Below are 24,000 nucleotides of genomic sequence, written 5' to 3' on the forward strand. Positions count from 1 at the left end.
CGCTGGAAGCGGGTGCAATTTTTCAGATTAGCACCCGCTCCCGACGAAATCCTGCGGTTGTCCTTATGACAAATTTTTAATTATATATATATATATATATATCACAAAAATTAAAAAATTTCACAAAATTGCACAAAGATTTTTAAAGATTTTAAAATTTCACAAAGATTTCCAATATTTCACGAAAATTTTAAAGATTTCATGAAAATTTCAAAATATTTCACAAAATTTTAAAATTTCTCAAAGATTTCCAATATTTAACAAAGATTTCAAACGATTTTACAGGAAATTCAAAATTTCACAAAGATTTCCAATATTTCACAAATATTTCCAAACATTTCCAAAATTTTGAACGATTTTAAAATAATTTAGAAGCTTTGAAAATATTTAGCAAATATTTTAATTATTTTAAATAAATACAAAAGATTTCAAAAATATTGCAAAGAATTCATAAGGACTTAAAAAGTTTTAAAGAGTTTTAAAGGTTTCAAAAAGTGTACATTACAACATATTTTAAAGATCTTAGACATCTTTAAAAGCTTTTAATAAATTTGAGAAGATTTCAAAAGGTTTCAATGATTTCTAAGATTTCTAAGGTTTTACAAACATTTCGAAAGATTTCAAAAGATTTCAAAAGATTTCACAGAAATTTCCAAACTTCACAACGATTTCTAATATTTCACAAAGATCTAATTTAAAAAGATTTCATAGAAATTTTAAAACGTCACAAAGATTTCCAATATTTCACGAAGATTTTAAAGATTTCATGAAGATTTCAAAATATTTCATAAAATTTTAATGTTTACATGCATTTTTAAAGATTTAAATGTGTGTGTGTGTGTGTGTGTGTGTGTGTGTGTGTGTGTGTGTGTGTGTGTGTGTGTGTGTGTGTGTGTCACAAAAATTAAAAAATTTCACAAAGATTTCACAAAGATTTCCAATATTTAACAAAGATTTCAAAAGATTTTACAGGAAATTCAAAATTTCACAAAGATTTCCAATATTTCAAAAATATTTCCAAGATTTTGAACGATTTTAAAATAATTTAGAAGCTTTGAAAATATTTACCAAATATGTTAATGATTTTAAATAAATACAAAAGATTTCAAAAATATTGCAAAGAATACATAAGGACATAAAAAGTTTTAAAGAGTTTTAAAGTTTTCAAAAAGGGTACATTACAACAGATTTCAAACATTCTACACATCTTTAAAAGATTTTAATAAATTTGAGAATATTTCAAAGGGTTTCAATGATTTCTAAGGTTTTACAAACATTTCGAAAGATTTCAAAAGATTTCACAGAAATTTCCAAACTTCACAACGATTTCTAATATTTCACAAAGATCTAATTTCAAAAGATTTAAAGGATTTAAAACGAACACAAAAGGTTTCAAAAAGATTCCACAAAAATGATAAATATCCTAATGATTTCAAATGAATAAAAAAGATTTTACAAAGATTTCAAAGATTAAAAAAAAGACATTTGAAATAATTTCAAAATTTTTAGAATATGACAAAAGATTTCACAAGGATTTCAAACATTTCAATTGTTTCGCACGAACACAAAATATTTTACAAATAAAGGTTTCAAAAAACATTTTACAAATATTTGAGAGATTTCATAAAAATTTTAAAATATTACACAAAATTTCTCAAACATTTCAAAATTTTACAAACATTTAAAAAGATTTCAAATGAATACAAAATATTTTACAAAGATTTTATAAAAATTTCATAAAGATTTCAAAAGAATAGAAGAATTTTAAAGATTTCAAAGATTTCAAACATTTTAAATAATTTCAAATTTTTTATAATATTTTAAAAGATCTCGCAAAGACTTCAAATGTTTTAAACGATGAGAAGATATTTCAGAAGGATTTCACAAATATTTAAAAGAATCCATAAGAATTTCAAAGATTTCGAAAAGGGTCAAATACGCGAAAATAAAAAACATTTCAAAGATTTGAAACGATTCCATATTTTTTGATAAGACTTCAAAATATTTCACAAAGATGAAAATCTTTCAGTGATTTAAAAAAAAAAATAAAAAAGATGCAGGAAAGATTTCACAAGTATTTCAAAGATTTTAGAATATTTAGATGATTTCAAACAGGCACAAAAGTTTAAAAAAATAAAGATTTCACAATTATTTCGTAAAAAATTCAAAATATTTTGAAACACTTCTAAAAGATTTCCGAGATGTTAAGGATTTCCGAAACTTTACCCAAATTTTAAAAGATTTCAAACATTTTAAATAAGTAAAAATTTTTCATAATATTCCAAAATATTTCAGAAAGTTTTTTAATATTTTAATAATTTTAAACGAATAAAAAATATTTCAGAAACATTTTACAAATATTTCAAAGATTCCATAAGGATTTCAATTTTTTTAATGATTTCAAGCAGACACAAAAATGTTCACAATAAAAGATTTTTTTAAATATTTCAGAAATCTTTTAAAGATTCCACATAGATTTCAAATATTGTAAATAATTTCAAAATTTTCATAATATTTCAGAAGATTTCGGAAATATTTCAAATATTGTAATAGTTTCAAAAAATGAAAAATATTTCAGAAACATTTCACAAATATTTTTAAGATTTTATAAAGATTTCAAATTAGTTTACAAAATGTTCCAAAAATTTAAAGATTAAAAAATTCTTTAAAATTCTTTTACAAAAATATCAAAATTTCGCAAAGTTTTGAAAGGATTTCACATTTTTTTATAAAAATTCAAAATATTTCACAAATATATTAAAATTACAATGATTTCAAATCAATACAAAAGATTTAGAAAGATTTTGCATGTCGTTCAAAGAATTTATAAGGATTTCAAAAGAGTTCAAAAATTTAAATTTTTTTTAAAGATTTCAGAACATTTCAAAGGTTTTAAAGAATTTCAAAAGATTTCAATAAATATGAGAAGATTTCAAAAGATTTCAATAATGTCAAACGAACACAAAATTTCACGAAAAAAGATCTAAGAAAAATTTCACAAAGATTTCAAAGAATGCATAAGGATTTTAAAAAATTTCTATTATTTTAAACAACAAACAAAAAATTCAAAAATATTTCGAAAATTTTACAAAAATTTTTAAAAGATTTTACATAAATTTATAAATTTCACAAAGATTTTATATACTTGAAAAGTTTTCAGAAATTTCACCAAGATTTCAAAAATTTTAAGGATACCAAAGACTTTACAAAGATTAAAAAATATTCCCAAAATTTCACAAGGCCAAATTGTGTTCGCAAAGAATTACAAATTTGTGTATGCATGACTTTGATTTCTTTAGAAATTTTTGTCCAATAAAAAAATTAGATACTAAAGCATGTTTTAGCTTTTAATTTTCTATTTTATTAGTACTATTTGTTATCATACATAGATTTGAAAAAAATTAATAGTATTCTCATGACAATACAGAACTTTTGACGCATATTTTCTAACATTTTTGAAGAAAGAAAAAAATTTTTCTGTAAAGAGATGGCATGATTTCAGGATTGTGTCGGTATTAAAAATATGAAACAAACAGCTGGTTTGGTTTCCCGCAAGGACATCATATCAGAAAAAGATGCTGATGTAGTTAAATTAATGAAAAAAGCAGGAGCAATTCCGCTTGCAACAACTAATGTTTCGGAACTGGCCATGTGGTGGGAGTCTAGTAATTATTTATATGGGACATCCAGAAATCCATACAATTCGAGGTAATTTATGAGAAAAAAATTATAATTATACATTTTTTTACTATTTTAAGCCTCGAGTTTTTTCTACTATTTTTCTACTATTTCTACTATTTTGTAAAAAAAAATTTATCACAATTTTCTGCTAATGATACTGTTTCTTTACTTTTCTTTGAAAAATATTTTTGAGCTTCTTTGCTAATTCGCTGAAATAATAATAGTTGAATTTTCAATCGTAAAATGTTAAACCTTTAAAGGGCACAATTCCGTAAAATTACTTAAAGAGCATACTGGGTGTTCCGTACCCAAGGGTATTCAAACGTGAGCTGTGTCGACGATATTGGATATTTTTTTACAATTAAATTAATTAATGATGTTTAATCTACCTAGCTTAAGGAGAAAAATGTTTCACATCAATTTTTTCTAACTTAGAGTATTAAAAAAAAGTCCTTTTTGGAAAAAAATTTCAAATTACTTCTTTTACTCTAAAATTCATAACTTTGAAAATTTTTGATATTTTTACTTAAAATTTTACTTGAATACTTCCGGGATACGGCGCTTCAAAAATAACATTAGTCTTATAGTGTTCGTTCCCAAGAAGGTATTTATTCTAAAAAATAAAAGCTTCAATTCAATCAAAAATGAAAGACCTTACTTTACGTGATTAAAGGATTTTATTGATTTTAAACTGCGTATAAAAATAATAAAAATCAAAATTATGTGAAAATGACATAGAAAATAGGTTTTCATGTCATTTGTTAATCTGGCTGGGTATTATACACCCAGTATGCCCTTCAAGGATTAACCATGAAAAGATTTTTATTTAAAATTAAAAACGAAAGAAATTTGAACCAATGGGATGAATTTTTAATAAAACAGACGGACCATCAACTAAAAGAGACTAATTTTCAAAACTGTTGAATTTTTAACATAAAAATAAAAAAAGAATAAATTTCTACGAAAGAAATTAGTTTTTAAATAAAAAATACGAATATTCAGCCAATAAAGATTTTTTAGTGAAAAAAGAACAACACCTTTTACCTAAAATGTTAAATTTTTAAGCCAAATAGATTTATTTTTAACACAAAAGCTGAACTTTTAAAGAAATACTTAAATTTTGAACCAAGAGGATGCATTTTCAATAAAAAAAGATTAATTATGAACAAAATATTTACATTTTTAATCAAATAGTTAAATTTTAAACAACAAATATTAATTGTATACAAGAAAGGACGAGTTTTTAACGAAATACATCAGTTTTTTAACAAAAAGTTAGTTTTTAAACCGTAAAGATGAATTTTTAACAAAATTCATATATTTTCAACCAAATGGTTGAATTTTCAATTAAGAAGATTGATATTCTACTATTAATAGACCAGGATGGCCGCTGAACCGGGAAATGGCCGGGAAAAATCGGGAAATGACAGTGAATTTTCTTTTTTTGACGGGGAATTTTAGAAATTTGTAGAAGAAAAATCTGTCTACGTTCGAATTTAACAGTTTTAAAATAATTAGTGAAATTGTTATGTTTCTCAATTTAGCTATTATTTAGCTTGCAATGCGTAATTTAAAATTTGTTTACTTTACAAATTTCCTTTTATAATTGGTATTTCTTACCTTAAATTTTTCATTTAAAGAATTTTTAAATGCTTTCTTAAAGACTTGAAGAAATAAAAAATAAAAATTTTGGATAAAAAACATTTTTATTTAATAAATAAATAAATATTTTTAATTTTTTTGTACTTGAAGTAATAAAAAGTAAAAAAAAAAAGATTTGGTAAAACGATTTTAAACCAGTTTAAACTATTTTCAACTTAAAACTAACTTCATAAAAATATATTCTGAATTAAAGGATTTAATTAAATTTAAAATATTCAATTTTTAACCCATTCAATTTGAAATTTTTAATTAAAAAAAAGGATTAATTATTGAATATTTAGCAATATTTGAATTTTTATTAAAGAGAAATAAATTGAAACCAAATATTTAAAAGCAAAGAATCTTTAACTGAATTGTTTGACATAGAAAACCTGGAAACGTTAAAATTTTGAAGAGCCTTTAAATTTTGAAAATTACAATTTTAATTGTTGTATTTGAAAAATGCCTAATTTGCAAGTGAAATTTTTAAATTTCGATGTATAATTTACAAATGAACATTTGTTAAAAAAATTTGAGGAATTTTAAGAGATATTTAGGAGTTTTAAAAATATTAAAATTATCATTCTCTTAAAATTTTCTAGAATCTTTTTTGAAATTTTTGTTTAAATCTTTGAAAAACTTTTTAAATATTCTCTTAAAATAATTTTTCAAAATTAAAAGTTATTTTTAATTTTCCTATGAATCTTACGAAAATGTTTTTATTCTTTTGAAGCTTTTCGCAATTCTTGAAAAAAATCTAATTTTTTTGTTTAAAATCTGCGAAAATCTACATTTGTTTTAAAATTATTAAAATTTCGCCTTCATATAATAAATGTTTAATTGTTATTTATACTTCCAAATTGTAAAGAATTTTTTTAAAATTTGCAGGATTTTCTGAAAATTGTAGAAAAAAATTCAATTCAATTTTACAGATAATTAGAAGTTTTGAAATAATTTCCAAAATAATTTTTAATTAAAACGAATTTAAAACAACTTCTAAATTTTTCAAGATTTTGAAATAAAATTTCTAAGCTTTCAAAGGATTTTTAAACTATTTAAAAATAATTGAATTTCTCATTTAAGAAGTGTTTAGTTAACATTTTTTCAATTTTTCAATATTTGATGTTTCTAGCTCAAAATTCCTTAAGATCATATCATTTTGAAAATTTTAAAGTTCATTGATTGAATTTTTAATTTAGAGAATTGAAAATGATAACGTGGTTTTATATTTTTTTGTATTGAACAATGTTAGTACCTTCAATTTTATACGCGTAAATTATTGAGTATTTGAATAAAAAATATTTTAATTAAAAACTTTTAATTTTCAATTTTTAAAGTTCAAAATTTAACAGTTCCACTTTGAATGATTTCATTTAAAGCTCAGTTTTTATTACCTCAAGTGAAAAATTTTGTTCTTATTATGTTTTTATTTCATCGATTAAAACGGCCACCCTGAAAGACGAATTAATTCTAAATAATTAAATATTAGATTAAATAAATAATATTAAATATTAAAACTAAATAATTCAATTTTCACTAAAAAATATAATTTTTTCACAAAATTCATACATTTTGCAGAAACCAGTAGAATTTTCAAACGAAAAGATTGATTTTCTACGCTAGAAGATAACTTTCAAACGGAATACATCAATTTTCAAGTACATAGTTAAACTTTTAACCGATTAATTAAATTTTCTCAAAAAATATTAGTTTTCCACAAAATTTATACATTTTTTAGCAAGACGAATTCCACAAAATACATACATTTTCAACGAAATGGTTACATTTTCAACTAAAAAGTTTAATTTTCAATCAAGATGATTAATTTTCTACTGAAAAAAATAAATAAATTTCTAACTAAATAGTTTAATTTTTTGTTTATATTTTTTCGTTTTTTCTGAAATTAAGAAAGTAGTTTAATTGTCAAAAAATTACTGTATGTTTTTTATCAAAGTCTATAACTTTTTGAAATTGAACAATTTTGATTTAAAATTTTAGATTCTTTTCTTGAACTTAAAGGACTCATTAGAAATTCTTCACATTCATTTTTCAAATTAAAGATCATTTTAAATTTTCTCAAAAATCTTAGTAAAATTTCATTATTATTTTAAAACTGTTCAATATCCTTAAAAAGCTTCAACATTTTATTTCAAAATCTTTAAAAATCTACCTGCATATTGAATAAAATTTTCTTTAAATTTTAAAATATTTTTTCAAATTTTCTCAAAACTTCTAAATATATTTTAAAACGAATCTATTTTTTCTAAATTTTCATTTGCAATTGTAGAACTCTCAAAATTAATTTATCACGATAAAAAATAATCCAAATTTTCCCATAATTTTTAAGTATTTTTTTTATTTCCTAGAAGCCTTTCAACTTTTTAAAAAATCTTCTTAATTTTTTACTGAAATTTTTTTCGAAAATCTGTGTTTTAAATTGATCAACATATTTTTAAGTTTAATATTATTGTAGGATATTTACAAAATTTCTTAATAACTCTTAAAATTAATTCATTTTTTCTAAAAGCTTCTAATCATGCAACATTTTTTTATTTAAAATCGTCTATATTTTTTTCGGAATTCTAAGAACTCATGTGAATTGTTTTGTTTGAAATATTTAATAATTAAAAAAAAAATTTACTTTTCTCATGGATCTGAAGAAAAATATTTATCATCTAAATTTTCTGTTCAAAAAGTTAATTTGCAACGAATAAAAACAAAATAAATTTTCAACAAAATAGTTCAATTTTCAACCAAAAAACCAATGAATCTTTGACGAAAAAAAACTGTTAAAAAATGAATTTTTACTTGCGATTATGTCGATCATTTAAAAAGAATTAATTGTCAACAATAAATGTTATAGTAGATATTAAGAAATATATTTTAATTCGGAATAGAAAATAGTGGAATTCACTCAAAAAAGGTCAATTTTAACAGAAAAAATGTAATAATTGATATTTTAAAAACTAAAAAATTTAATTTTCAATCAAAAACATATGAGCAGAACCTCAACCAAATTGCTAAATTCGTATGCCAAAAAGGCGATTTCTCTTAAAAAAGGTTTAAATTTAAGCCAAAAAATGAATTTTCTGCAGAAAAATTGATTTCCCACTTTAAAATAATCATTTTCAATCAAAAATATCATTTCTAACCCATTAATTAAATTTTTAACTAAACACTCTCAATATTTAACAACATAGTTTAATTTGCAACCAGTAAATTGGATTTTTAACAAAATAGTACAATTTTCAACCGAAAAAGATTAATTTTCAATCCAAAGTAATATTTTTTGATAAAAATGATAATTTTCAACAAAAATTTACAACAAAAAACAAAATTCTTAACAAAAAAGTCTAATTTTCAACCGAAAAGATGCATTTTGAACTAAATAGTTGAAGTTTTTATCCAAAAAAATGTGTTTTCAACGAATAGTTGAAATTAGAAATATAAATATTCAACTAAAAATTAACTTTGTTACATTTTCGTTTAAAAATATCAATTTTCAACAACAAAAAAACTAATTTTGTAGAAAATATCATAATTTTCAACAAAAAAAAAATGAATTTTCAACAGAAAAAAATTGTACAGAAAGGAATTTAAATTTAAATTAATGTTAAATATTCTTCTGAATTTCCAGTACATATAAAAATGCAAATAATAAAAAATATTTGTTTTAATACTGACTTTTATTATTTGAATAACATCATTATTTAATTTTAATATTTAATATTTAATATTAATTAATCATAAATAATAATAATTAATAAATAATTAAAAAATTAATAAATTAATATTTTATAATATTATTTATAATAAACTCATTTATTGTTAAATACTTTTTCCGATTTTTTAATTCATTTAGTTAATTAGCTAAAAAGACCAATAAATTATCAGAGTTTTAACAATTATTTTACTACACACCCTAATGTTTATTCATGTATTTTTTAAATCATTTTACAATTAAATTTAACTTTTTAAAATGTTTTTTTTTAATTTTTTGTTGATAGACATATAGTTGGGGGCTCTTCAGGTGGAGAAGGTTGTCTACAAGGATCGGCGGGTTCTCCATGCGGATTAGGTTCTGATATCGGAGGATCCATTCGAATGCCTTGTTTTTTTAATGGCATTTTTGGACATAAGCCTTCCAAAGGTATTTTTTTAACACTATCTAATAGAGCGTAGGGCAAAATGTCAAATTTTGTTCAGAAAAAAAAATTGGATCAATTTTTTCGAAATTGCACAGAAAACCTGAACACCCGTGTTTTTGTTGGTTTACTTAAAAATAATTGATTGCTTCGAAAATACTTTTTTTGATAAATAATAGTTTATTTTTGTACTTTTATAATATTAAATATTATAAATTTTATAAATATTATAATATTATAATTTCTACAAATAATTAAAATTTTCACTGAAAGGTATCAGTTGAAAACAAAATAGTTAAATTTTTAACCAGTAAAATTAATTTTGTACAATTTTTAAGAAAAAATATGAAATTCTAACAAAACAGGTAAATTGTCATAAAAAAACAGTAAGAATTCTTAACAAAATAATTGAATTTTTAATAATTTAATTCAATCTTTAACAAAATATTGAAATTCTTAACCCCCAAAGATGTATTTTGAATTAAATAGTTGATTTTTCAAATAAAGAAGATTCATTTCAACTAGAAATGGAATATTTAAATTTTTAGTTAAAAAAATTAATTTTTAACAAAAAACAGCAAACGAATTTTCAACAAAATGGTTAAATTTTCAACTAAAAAAGATAAATTTTTATCAAGGTCGTTGAATATTAAAATACAAAATTTAATTTTCAAATAAAATTATATTAGTTAAATTTTCAACTTTACACATTAATTTTTAATTTAAAAAATGAACGAATTTTTAACAAAATATTAATTTTTTTAACCAGAGAAGAGCTTTCAACAAAAAAATATATTTTAAACAAAGGAATTCAATCAAGAAGTTGAATTTTCAATGAAAAGTATGAATTTTTAACCATAAATGTTATAATAATATGTAATTTTTAATATTATTTAAAAGTTATTTTAAAGTTATTTAAAAAAAATATCAATGAGCCAAAAAAATGTAATAATTAGTGTTTAAAGAAAAAAAAAAGAGTTTAATTTTGAATCAGCAATAATTAAATTCAACCAAAAAAATTATTTCTGAACAAAAAAATGTAATATATAGAAGATATTAAAAAAAAAAAACATTTTAATTATGAATAGAAAACACGTAAGGTGAAAAATGTCAACCAAATTGCTAAATTTTCTATTTAAAAAGACGAATTTTCTGCAAAACAGTTGAATTTTCAAACCCAGAAGACGAATTTCTACAAAAAATGGAATTTTTTGAGCCAATAATTATATTTTTCACTGAAAACTATCAGTATGAAGAAAATAGTTACATTTTCAAGAAATAAAATTAATTTTTAACAATTGTTCACAATTTTCAACAAAAAAAAATGAAATTTCAACAAAACAATGAAATTTTTGAAAAAAAAAAACATGAAATCTTAACAAAATAGTTGAGTTTTCAACAAATTAATTAAGCCATTTTCAGCTAGAAATGGAAGTCAACTTTTCAGTTTAAAAAAATTAATTTTTAACAAAAAACAGCAAACGATGTTTTAAAAAAAGTTAAATTTTCAACCAGTAAAATTAATTTTTAACAATTTTGCAGAATTTTCAATAAAAAAATATGAAATTTCAACAAAACAATTTAATTTTCAACAAAAAAGTATGAATTCTTAACAAAATAGTGGAATTTTTAACAAATTAATTCAATTTTGTAACAAAATATTAACATTTTAATCCCGCAAAAATGTATTTGCAACTTGAAAAATTAATTTTCAATTTAAAAAATTAAGGAATTTTTACAAAATAGTACAGTTTTTAGCCAAAGATGAAATTTCAATAAAAAAATAAATGTTAAAGAAAAGAAATTTAATCCAGAAGTTTAATTTTCAATAAAAAGATGAATTTTCAACGATAAATGTTATAACACATAATTTTAATAAAAAATAAAAAATATTTTAATTGAATAAATAAATATCAATTTTAAACAAAAATGTAATATTTTGATGTTTAAACGAAAAACAGAGTTTAGTTTTGAATCAGCAATAATTAATTTTAAACATTTTTCAACCAAAAATATGAAAATTCAACAAAATAATTGAATTGTAAACCAATTGGTTGAATTTTCAACAAAATAATTAAATTTACGAAAAAATATTGAAATTACTTATAAAAAAAGATTTATTTTCAAGAATGTAATGGAATTTTCAAGTAAAAAAATATAAATTTTCAACCGAATACTTGAACTTTTAAATAAAAAGATCCATTTTCAATTAAAAATAGAATAGCGACATTTTATGTTTGAAAATTTAATTTTCAAATAATAAAAACAATTGAATTTCAAATAAAATAGTTTAGTTTTCAACCAAAGAGATGAATTTTCGACAAAAAAAAACTTTTGAACACAGGATTTTAACTTTTAAAATAATCATTTTCAACTGTTTAATTAAATTTTTAACTAAAAATTATTAACAATTAACAACATAGTTTAATTTTCAATCAGTAAAATTAATTTTTAACAAAGTTGTGCAATTTCTAAACCAAAATGATGAGTTTTCAATCAAAAATTATAATTAAAAAAAATATATATTTTCAACTAAAATCTATAAATTTACAACAAACTAGTTTTATTTTTAGCCGTCAAAATGAATTTGTAACAAAACGCTGTAATTTTCAACAGATAAGATGCATTTTCAACAAAAAAGGTCGTTTTCAAAGAAATAGTTGAATTTTTAAATAAACAATTTAATTTTTAACCAAAAATAGATTAGTTAAATTTTCAAAGTAAAAAAATAATTAATATAGTTTAAATTATTTTTTAAAAATAAGTAAATTTTTCACGAATTAAATTAATTTTTAACAATTTTGCATAATTTTCAACAACGAAAAATATTAAATTTTTTTAACCAGATGAATTTTCAACAAAAAATAAATTTTAAACCAGGGAATCAATCAAGTTGTTGAATTCTCAATAAAAATATGAATTTTTAACCATAAATGTTATAATAATATGTAATTTTATTTGTAAATAAAAAATATTTGCGTTCAATAAAAAAATATCAATTTATACAAACAATGTAATAATGGATGCTTAAACAAAAACAGAGTTTAACTTAGAATTTTCAACAATTAGATTCAACAAAAAGATGAATTTCTACCAAAAAAGTTGATTTTTTTCAACCAAAAATCATTATTTTCAAAAAAAAATCTTTTTAAACAAAATAATTCATTTTTCCCGCCAGAAATTATCAGTTAAAAAAAGTAGTTGATTTTTTAGCAAGTAAAATTAATTTTTAGCAACTTTGCACAATTTTCAAACAAAAAATATGAAATTTCAACAAAATAATTGAATTTTCAACTATTAGTTTAACTTTTAACTAAATAATTAAATTTTCAATAAAATAGTGAAATTATTAACCAAAAAATGATTTATTTTAAACGAAGTAGTGGAATTTTCAAGTAAAAAACGATAATTTTTCAACCAAATAGTTGAATTTTAAAATAAAAAATATCCATTTTCAACCAAAAATATAATAGATAAATTTTCAGTTGAAAAATTTAATTTGCAACTAATAAAAATAAACGAATTTTCAAGAAAATAGTTTAATTTATAACCAAAGAGATTAATTTTCGACCACAAAAAAAAAACTTTTGAACAAAGTATTTTAACTTTTAATCATGTGCTTGATTAAACAAAAAATTTTCAGCAATAAATAATATAACAATAAATTTTATAGTATATTTCTAAAACAAAAATGATTTTAAATTTGGAATAGAAAATAGTGAAAAAAAATTTAATTTGCAATCAAAAACATATGAGAAAAAAACGTCAACTAATTTGCTAAATTTTTGAGCCAAAGAGGCGAATTCTCTTTAAAAAGGTTCAAATTTTAAGTCAAAAAGATGAATTTTATGAAAGAATTTATTTCCAAGCTTAAAAGATGAATTTCCAATCAAACGTTATAATTTTCAAGAAGAAAGGTGATTTTCAACAAAATAGTTGCGTTTTTTACCCACAAAAAATGTATTTTCAAAAAAATAGTTGAATTTTTTAATAAAAACTATAAATATTCAACCAAAAATGAAATAGTTACATTTTCAGTTTAAAAAAATATTTTTGAAACAAAAAAAAACTAATTTGTCAGAAAATAGTTAAATTTTCAACAGAAAAAAATTTAAACAAAGAAATTTAAATTTAAATTAAATATTTGAATTTTCAATTTAAAAACTCAATTCTTAACAATGAATTTTATATTCGAGTGAAAAAAGTTGAATTAAACCAAAAAATACGATTTTTAAATAAAAAATTGAATATTTGATGTTTCATAAAAAAAAGAGTTTAATTTTGAATTCGTAACAGAAAAAAATGATGAATTCTCAATCAAAAATGTAATAGTTGAGATTTTGTAACTTATTGTATTTATTTGTATTTTACTTGAAAAATGGTTGTAATTTTTTTTCTTTATTTTAAAAAAATGTTTGAGCATGGATTGGAAAATAAATTTTAAATTCAATTTAAAAACTGATTATTTTCGATGAAATTTTGGCTAACATTTACTTATATGTAAAATTCAACGTGCTCAATAATACAATTTTTTACTCTTTTCCCCAATTTTTCTTTGCTTCTTCGAGAAGGGTTTTTTTCCTTTAATGAAAAAAGTTAATACAACCAATAATTTTGAAGTAAATCAAGAAAAATGATGTTTTTTCTATCAATTTCCGAAAAATTAAGGAAATTTTTTTGTTAATAAAGCCAAATTTCATATAACTACTTTTTATCTAAAAAGTAAAAAAAAATCTCGGGGTCTTTATTTTTCTGAAATTTGATATTTTACGCTACTCCCTACTATCTAATTTCGAAAGCCTCAAATTCTAGTTTCAATTTGAAATTGGACTATGTTGAAAATTTTAGTTTGAAATTATTCTAAATTAAAACCTCGATTTAAATTTTTTTATTTTGTTTTTGTTCATAAAAAATTGTAATTTTTCGGTTCAGAATGCTAAAATTTGGAAACTTCAATAACTGGAAAATTTTGGGAAAATGATTCCTAAAGATTGAAGTAAAAAAAAATTTTTCTTTGCACAGGAATCGTTTCAAATGAAGGGCAATACCCAAGTGCTCATAATGAAGCTCAAAATCAGCTTCTTGGAATTGGGCCTATGTGCAGATATGCACAAGATATGACTCCAATTCTAGAAGTGATAGCCGATGGTAACGCAGAAAAATTAAATTTGCGTTCTAAGGTCGACATTTCTAAGCTGAAAGTAAGTTCAGAATAAAAAAAATTAACAAAAAAATGTGGGTGATAAAAAAAAATTAGTGGATAGTGGTCCTAAGTCGGCACAGTAAAAGTTTTTGTCGAAATCAGAGGGTAAACGGGATTTAATGGCGCTCTAATATAATTGGCAACGCAAATTGAAGAAGTCGATTTTTTATATTTTTTAGAATGGTCGTCCCAAGTCGACACTCCTCTCGTCGGCAAATGCCCGACTCGCATTATAACCTGCTAAGGTTACCCCCACCATTGCATCCTGCGCGGTACCCCTCGCTTGCTTTTTCTCGCCCCGCAATAAAATTAAACTGTTGTCCTTTTGGTTCCATTTTAGAAATTTCCCATTGAGTTTATAACTCTAAAATTCGAAGATTGCAACAAATCTTTCGTAAAATTGAAATCGCTTCAACTTTATTTGTATAATATTCGTCTTTTTAGTTATAAAATTATACAGGGTGGACACGCTGGGGCTTACATGGCCAGTTGAATGCTACCCGAATTGCACAATAGCAGGGCAGAAGCCATTACACAGGGGTATTTTTATATTTCGCGCCTTTAAAGTTGCATTCGGATCGGCCATTCGGCGAAGTCCGTGCATCTTCGGATCAAGTTTATGAGTTTTACACTTTTTTCACTTTATTTAAAACATACCCTGTCTATTCATAACATACCTTTTTTTATGCAGTAAAAATAAGCGTTAAACACCATTCACTCTTCGCCCACTGGAAGCGCAGAATATTATTACTATTTTATACTATTTGTCACTGAGCAGCCATTCTATAATGGTATTATCAAAGAAAAAAAATTACGTTTACTTCTCAGTTCACATGCCGAATGAAACTTTAAAGGCGCGAAATATGAAAATACCCCTGTATAATGGCTTCTGCCCTGCTGTTATGCAATTCGGGTAGCATTCAACTCGCCATGTATGTAAGCCCCAGCGTGTCCACCCTGTATATTTATACATATTTTATATAAAAATATATATACTATATTTTAGTATATTTCTTGGTTAAAAACTAATTTACTTAGTTCAGAATTAATTTCTTCCGCGAAAAACGTAACTAGTTTGTAGAAAATTGGTTGTGTTTTGGTTGAAACTTAATCTTCTTGGATAAAAATTCAATTTTGTATTTAAAAATTAATTTGATTGCAAATTTAAACATTTTCAGTTTGAAATGTCGTTTTTTTCAAAAGTTGATCTTTAAACATATAGTTAAACTATTTTATTGATGTTTGCATTTTTTTTTATTTGAAAATTCTATTATTTGGATAAAAAACCGTGCATTACAAATTACAAATTAAACTAATTTCTTAAATTGAAAATGTACATTTTTATTAAAAATTCGTATTTGAGAAGATTTCAAAAGATTACCAATATTTTATCGAAAAATCAGAAATTTTAAAGATATTTTTTGAAATTGCAGGATTGAGTAAAAATTTATGGTAAAATTTTCAATTATTTCTTTCTTTTATAAATTATTTTTTACAGAATTCCTAAAAAGAGTTTCAAACCAAAAACCAGTTTGGAAGAATAAATGAAAATTGAACAATTATCACTTTATAAAAAAATCGATCAGGTTTAAAGATATTAAGAAGTTTTTAAGAGATTCAAAACTAATTTAAAAAGTTTAACAAAATATATATTTTTAAAGATCTTGAAATAAGATTTTGACATTTTGAAATGATTTTTAAACTTTTCAGATAATAAAAAAATATACTTAAGATTCCTGTACAATTTTTTAATGATTTTTCATTAAAAAAAAATAATGTTAAATGAATATGTAATAAGATTTCAAAGCAAATTTTTATTTATAAATAACTATTGAACAATGATTGATATGTGGCAACTCCAAATAAAAAGGATTTAACTTCTAATTTGAAAAGTATTCATGAAAAAAATGTAATCTTTTAAGTTTTAATGCTTTTCAATGAAAATTACTTAAAATGATATAATTTTAAAAAAATTCCAGATTGTTTGTTTCATTGTTCAATTTAGAGCATTGAAACTTAGAGCATGATTTTTTTTTAACATTCGGTCTGTACAATTTATCCAAATTATAGTTTATTTATTTTGCAATTTACCGATATTCATTTTAAATTTGGAAAGTTAAAAAAGATTATTTTTAAAAATTAATTTTAAGAATATATTTAGTAAGATTTAAAAATATTTCCAAAATTTTCCGAAAATAATATGGAAGATTTTAACAGCTTATTTTAATTTTGCAGGATTTATTAAAAGTTTTATGGCAAACTCGAATTATATAAAAAGGAAATGTTAAGAATTTTAAAAAGAATTTAAAAAATGATAACGAATTAAAAAACATTCCATAACATTTTCAGCAAAATTTAAGATTTCGAAGATCTTGAAATCAAATTTTGAAACTGTTTAAGCATATTGAACGGCTGAAAAGGAAGAAAAGGCAAATCACTTTTTGGTTGAAGATTCATCTGCTTTGAGTGAGGATTTAACTTTTTTTATGAAAAATTGCTTTTTTTTATTCTATCCAGCTGCTTTTGATTTGAATTAACAATATTTTCTTGCCTAAAATGTCAACTATTTTTAGTTGAACAAATAAATTATCATAAAATGGCGTAAAATATAACAATTTCTAGTTTTAGAAACAAATTAGATGAATAAATTAAAAATTTTAGAAATTCAAGTACAAGGAATTCGTTTCTTCCGTTCAAATAGCTTGAGATTAAGTTTAATGTCTCAGTCAGTCACAAATGATAATAAAATTGTATTAATTATAAAATATTCCAGGAATTTTCACAGAGTGAATCCTAATACGCAGTGCTATTATTCATTCCTATTTTAATTTAGAAACCGAATTTTTCTATGTATAACTGCAAAAAATTTATATTTGTTTATAAAATATTTGGTTATATTTAATATTTTAATATTTAATTATTTTCGTGATTAAACATAATTCTTATATTAATATGTACATTGAATCAAACTAGTACTAGTTAAACAATACTTTGAAACTCAAATTAATAAAGTCCATGAATTTTAAACTGAACACGTTAAAAAAAATTGAATAATATGTAAGATAGTAAGATTGGCCAACTTTTTAATTAGTAGCGTGTAAATTTTATAAATTTCAAATTCTGTGTTTGTGAAACTCAATTTCTTTAGAATCTTTATATGGTAAAATTATTTTATGTCAAATTAAAAGCATTAATAGTTCCATCAATTTAAATTCATAGAAATTAGAGTAATATATAGACATTCTATGAATGAGCATTGTGAATACAAAGGGATTCACAATCAATAGCAGGTAATACTGCGATTTGGGCTATGACCCCTCTCGTCCTAAGTCGGCACATAATTTTTTTCCGCTCAAATGCAAGAAAGACGGTAGTTTTCGTGAGTTTTAGGAGTAAATAAAAAAATTTTAAACATTTACAATGAAAAAAATATGTAGAATAATGAAAATAAAAAGAACTAACTATAAGAGAAGAATGAAATGGAATTGAGACACAATAAAATAAAACACAAATAATAATAAAAGCAAAAAAAAAAGTGCCGACTCAGGACCGCTTGTTTGGTGCCGACTCAGGACCGTCTGTTCGGTGCCGACTTAGGACGCAAAACACAGACACCGACGAAATCGTCTATACTTTTTAAAATATTTACGCATCTATATATTTTATAGACGGAATGAAACAGTATTTGATATACAAATTAAAAATTTTCAAATTTATTAATTTATTTCAACCAAAAAATGTCCTTTCTACCATAAAAGATGGCTTCTTAACAAAATAATTGAGTTAATAGATTGACATTCAACCAGTCTTTCAAATTATAGATATATAGAATGTAAATTAAATTATAGAATTTTGAATTCTAAAACTTAAAATTTCATGATTTTGAATTCTAAGTTTAAACAATTACAAACTCTTCAATTTGAAAGATTAACATTTCAAAGTTATGCAATTTTGAGGAGTTACAATTGAAAATTGTTCAATTTTTTTTTTTTACTTGTTCCATTTTCAAGATTTACAATTCAATTTTCTACAATTTTGAAGTCACATTTAAAAACTTGAATTTTCAAGATTCATGAATAACTTTTTTTTTCTAATTTTATGATTTGATAATCAGAAGTCATGTTTTCAAATCTAAATTATCCAAATTGGAAATTTTAGATTTTAAAACATCGAAATTATAAAATTTTTAAAGCAAACCTTAAAATTTTGAATTTTAAATTGTAAAAAATAGTTTTGATTTTTAAAGATTGACAATTTTAATTTTGACAATTGAAAAAATTACTATAATTAATAATATTTAAAGTTTGAAGACATATAAATAAAAGTTACTTTTTCAATTCAAGTTCTTTTAAATTATAGAAATGTAAAATGTCAATTAAATTCTAGAATTTTGAATTGTAAAACTCAAAATTTCATGATTTTGAATTCTAAATTTAAACAATTAAAAACTCTTCAGTTTGAAAGATCAACAATTCAAAGTTCTGAAAGTTTGAAGAGTTACAATTGAAAATTGTTTAATTTTGAACTGTTTTTTTTATAATTCAATTTTTAAGATTAAAAATTCAAAGTTTTACCATTTTTAAGGGCCACATTTAGTAACTTGACTTTTAGAGATTCATAAATAAAATTTTTTTAATTCTGATAATTTGAAAATCAAAAGTCAAGTTTTCAATTTTAAAGCATCCAATTAAAAAATTTAGACTATAAAAAATCAAAATTATAACTTTTTTAATTGCAAAATTTAAATTTTGGGACTTTAAATTGTAAAAAAAAAGTTTTTATTTTTAAGGATTGACAATTGTAATCTTTACAATTAAAAAAAAACTATATTTGAAAATACTTGAATTTAAAATATATATATAAATAAATAAAAGTCAAATTTTTAATTCTACGTCTTTGAAATTGAAGAAATATGAAATATAAAATAAATTTTAGAACTGTTATTTGTAACTTAATTATCTTTTTGAATAATTCAATTTTTAATATTTATAATTGAAAATAAAAATTCTTATATTTGGATGATTGGAAGATCAAAAATAAAATTTTCAAGTCTAATTCATCCAAAGTACAGAAATTTCTACTGTAAAGATTCAAAATTACAAAACTGATTGTAAAACTTAAAACTGGTATTATCTTTAATTCTTGATTTGAAATAAAAAATTCTTCAATTTTTAAGATTTAAAATTCAAAGTTTTGCAATTTTTCAAAGTTTCAATTGAAAATGGTTGAATTTTGAAAATATAGAATTGCAAAATATTCAATTTCAAATATTTATATTTGGAAGGTATCTAATATTTTCTACTTTCTTTGGAATAGTTTAATATTGAAGATTTACAATTAATAATTTTAATAATTTACAATTTAAAATTTTCCAATTAGGGAATCAATTAATTTTTAACAAAGGAACAAGAAATTTTTATCAAAATACTTGAATTTTCAACTAAAATGATTAATCTTAAACAATTTAATTTTAAATGAAAGAGTTCAACATTTAATCGAGGAGTTGAGTTTCTAATAAGAAAGTTTAATTTTTAACTTTAGTTTCAAATACCATACATTTTATATATAATACAATATTTTGAAATACTTTTATCTCAAAATGTTTTGTATCAAATTTATTTTTTGGGTTTGAAAATTCACTATTATGTGAGAAAATTCAACTGCTTGGTTCAAAATGAACTTTTTTAATAAAAATTCTGTTTTTTGGGCTCGAAATTACGTTTTTGTTACTGAAAATTTATGTCTTTTTATTTTTGTTTATCCTGGAAAACCTGGAAAAGTCTTAGATTTTTTTGAAGACACACTAGGCACTGATTTAATGTAGTTCCCATAGAAGGGTCGCAGTGCGTGAGTACTCAATCGATTATATTGCGCAATATTATGCATTCCAATTGAAAATGGTTCAGATAACCCTGAAACTAATTCTATTTTTTTAAAAACACCTGTTTTTTGTTTAAGCAATTATATTTTTGGTGGAAAAATAATTTTTTATTTAAAAATCTAACTATTTTGTTTTAAATTGATCTTTTTTGGCGAAAAATGTAACTTTTCTTGTTTAAAATTCATCTCTTTGATTGACAAACAAATTTTTAGTACAAATTTAACTAATTTGTTAACAATAATTTTCTTCTTGTTGAAAGTTATTCTTTTTCAACTGAACATTTATCTTCTATGCCTGAAAATGTATCTTTTTTCTGAAAATTTGTTAAATTTTTTGTTGAAAATTAGTGTTTTAACTGAAAATTTAACTATTCAGTTTTTGGTTACAAACGTAGCTTTTTTAGTTTAAAATTCAACTATTTGGTTGAAAACTGAACTATTTGATCGCCTGTTGAATTATTTTCTTTAAAATGCAGTTTTTTGTTGAAGAATAATCATTTTAGTTGAAAATGCATCTCTTTTGTAGAAAGTTAATCAACAGCTTTTCTGAATATTTATCTAATATTGTAAAAAAAATTTTGTTGACTAGTCATAATTTAACTTTTTCGCTGAAAATTCATATTATCGGGTTGAAAATTGAACTGTTTTGTAGGAAATTCGTCTTTTTGGCGTAAAAATTCTGGAAAATCTGGTTTAAAAATTAATCTATTTTGTTAAAAACTCGTATTTTTGACTATAAAATCAATATTCTTGGTTGAAAAATAAACTAATTTGTTGAAACTTAAACTGCCTTCATAAAAATTCACTTTATTAGTTGAAGATTCTTTTTTTTTTTTTGCTTGAAAGTTTAATTATTTGGTTAAAAATGCATCTTATATCCTACTACTTAGTCGAAAGTTGAAATTCATTTTTATAAAATTTTTTGTGGTTAAAAATTCATTATTCATGATTCGTTGAAAATTAACTTTTTGGTCAAAAAATAATATTTCCAGGTTGAAAATTGAATTGTTTTGTATGAGTCATATTTTCAACTTTAGTTTGAAAAATGAACTTTTTTTGAAAATTCCTCTTTTTTCTTTTAAAATTTATTGGTTTAACATAAAATTCAATAATTTGATTGGAAATTAACCTTTTGGTTGAAAATTCAAATTTCTGAATTGCAAATTAAATTTTTTTTGTACAAAATTCGTTTTTTCTTTGGACTCGAAAATTCAACAGTTTGGTTGAAAATTAACTTTTTTGTTAAGAATTCAAACTTAACATTTTTTTGTATCAAATTTCTTGTTTTTTGCCTCGAAAAAACAACAGTGTGGTTGAAAATTAATTTTTTTGTTAAGAATTCAAATTTCTGAATTTAAAATAAAAATTTTTTGTACAGAATTTCTCGTTTTTTTTACTTGAAAATTCAACACTTTGGTTGAAAATTTACTTTTTTGTCAAGAATTCAAATTTCTGAATTTCAAATTCTAATTTTTTTAACAAATTTCTTGTTTTCTTTTTTATCTGAAAAATTCAACAGTTTGTTTAAAAATTAACTTTTTTGTTAGACATTCATATTTCTGAATTAAAATTTCAATTTTTTTGGTACAAAATTCGTTTTTTAATTTTTTTGGCATTGTTTTGTTTCAAAAATTGACCAATTTGTTAGCAAATTCAACAGTTTTGTTGAAAGTTAACTTTTTTCTTAGAAATTCCCATTTCCGGCCTGAACTATTTTTTATTGAAAATATAAAAAAAAATTTGTCGAAAGTTAAATCAATTTCTTAAAAATTTATTTGTTTGTTTCAAAATTCATCATTTTTAATGAAAATTCATGCGTTTAGTTGAAAATTAACATCTTGTTGAAAATTCAACTGTTTTGTATAAAATTTATGTTTTTGGTTTGAAAATCTACATATTTTATTTCTCTCTGTACAGGATAAGTAAAATTTAAACTTTTTTTGTTTGAAAATTTGTTCCGGTGGATAATTATTTTTTTAAAGTAAAGATTTGCCTCTTCCGTTTTCGATTGTAAAAATTTCTTATTTAATTAAAATTTCATTTCTTTGGTTGCAATTAATTTTTTCATAAAAATAAAATTATATTTTCGGGTTCAAAATTCAACCGAGAAATAAAAAAAAAAGTGTTGGATTAAAAAATAACACTTCTTAATCAAAAGCCAAATATTTAAATTTCCAGTTGTATTAATTTTAAAAAAATCCAACCAAAATAATTAATATTTAACTATTTTTGAATATTTGCAATTTAAAGTTTTGAAATTTCGAAAAGTTGCAATAATTTAAAATATTTGAATTTTAAAGATAAATAAATCAAGAGTACGTTTTCAAATCTAAACCTTTTAAATTAAAGAAATTTCGAATGTAAATTAAATTCTAGAGTTTCGAAGTGTAAAACTTAAAATTTCACAATTTTGACTTGAAAATTTAAACAATTAAAAACTCTTCAGTTTGAAAGATTAGTAATTCAAAGTTTTGCAATTATGAAGAGTTAAAATTAAAATTTGTTGAATTTTGAACACTTTTTAAAAATAATTCAATTTACAAAATTTACAATTTAAAGTTCTACAATTTTAAAGAGTCACATTTAAAAACTTGAATTTGAGGAATTCATGAATCTTTTTTTTTTTAATTTCAATTATTTGAAAATCAGAAGTCAAGTTTTCCATTCTAAGTCATCCAAATTGAAAAATTTAGACTGTAAAACATCGAATTAATAAAAATTTAAATTGCAAACCTTAAATTTTTGAATTTTAAATTGTAAAAATAAAAAGTTTTTATTGTTCAAAATTTACAATTTTAATGTTTACAATTTTAAAAAATTACTACACTTGAAAATATTCGAATTTTAAAGATATATAAATAAAATTTACGTTTTCAATTCTAATTCTTTCAAATTCAAGAAATTTCGAATGAAAATAAAATTGAAAAATCAAGTTTTCAAGTCTCAACTATCCAAATTAAAGAAATTGTCACTCTAATGTAAGAAATATACAAAAAATTTAATTGGAAAACTTAAAACTTGGATAATCTTTAATTTTTCAATTTAAAATATAAAAAATTCCCTCATCTTTAAAATTTACAATAAAAAATTTTTCACTTTTTAAAAGTTACTATTGAAAATTAATGACTTTTAAAAATAAAGAATTTCAAATTATTTAATTTTCAATATTTATGTTTTGAAAGTATGTAATGTTAAAAATTTTTTTGGAATAGTGTAATAGTAATAGTGTAATGGTGTAATTTAAAAAAAAAGTTTAATATCTATTGAAAATGTTCTTAACAAAGGAACAAGACATTTTTAGCAAAATATTTAAATTTTTAATAAAAAGGATGAATTTTTCACTAAAATGATTAATCTTAAAAAATTGAATATTGAATAAAAAAGTTCAGCATTTAATCGAAGAGTTGAATTTTTAATAAAAAAAGTTCAGTTCTCAGCTTTTGTATCAAA

The 24,000-nt window shown here is 21.6% G+C and overlaps 1 protein-coding gene across 4 annotated transcripts in view; it reads left to right on the forward strand.

Annotated features, from left to right (window-relative positions):
- The window catches only part of LOC117179442 (fatty-acid amide hydrolase 2-A), a 115,708-nt gene that overhangs the window by 63,915 nt on the left and 27,793 nt on the right, over positions 1 to 24,000 (forward strand). For all 4 annotated transcript variants that reach the window (XM_033371247.1, XM_033371250.1, XM_033371249.1 and 1 more), the window contains 3 exons: positions 3,503 to 3,708; positions 9,330 to 9,472; positions 14,490 to 14,668. In XM_033371247.1, the coding sequence (XP_033227138.1) occupies positions 3,503 to 3,708; positions 9,330 to 9,472; positions 14,490 to 14,668 (528 nt within the window). The remainder of the gene's footprint in view (positions 1 to 3,502; positions 3,709 to 9,329; positions 9,473 to 14,489; positions 14,669 to 24,000) is intronic.

The sequence above is a fragment of the Belonocnema kinseyi genome, chromosome 9 (assembly GCF_010883055.1).
Source record: "Belonocnema kinseyi isolate 2016_QV_RU_SX_M_011 chromosome 9, B_treatae_v1, whole genome shotgun sequence".
Lineage (NCBI taxonomy): Eukaryota > Metazoa > Arthropoda > Insecta > Hymenoptera > Cynipidae > Belonocnema > Belonocnema kinseyi.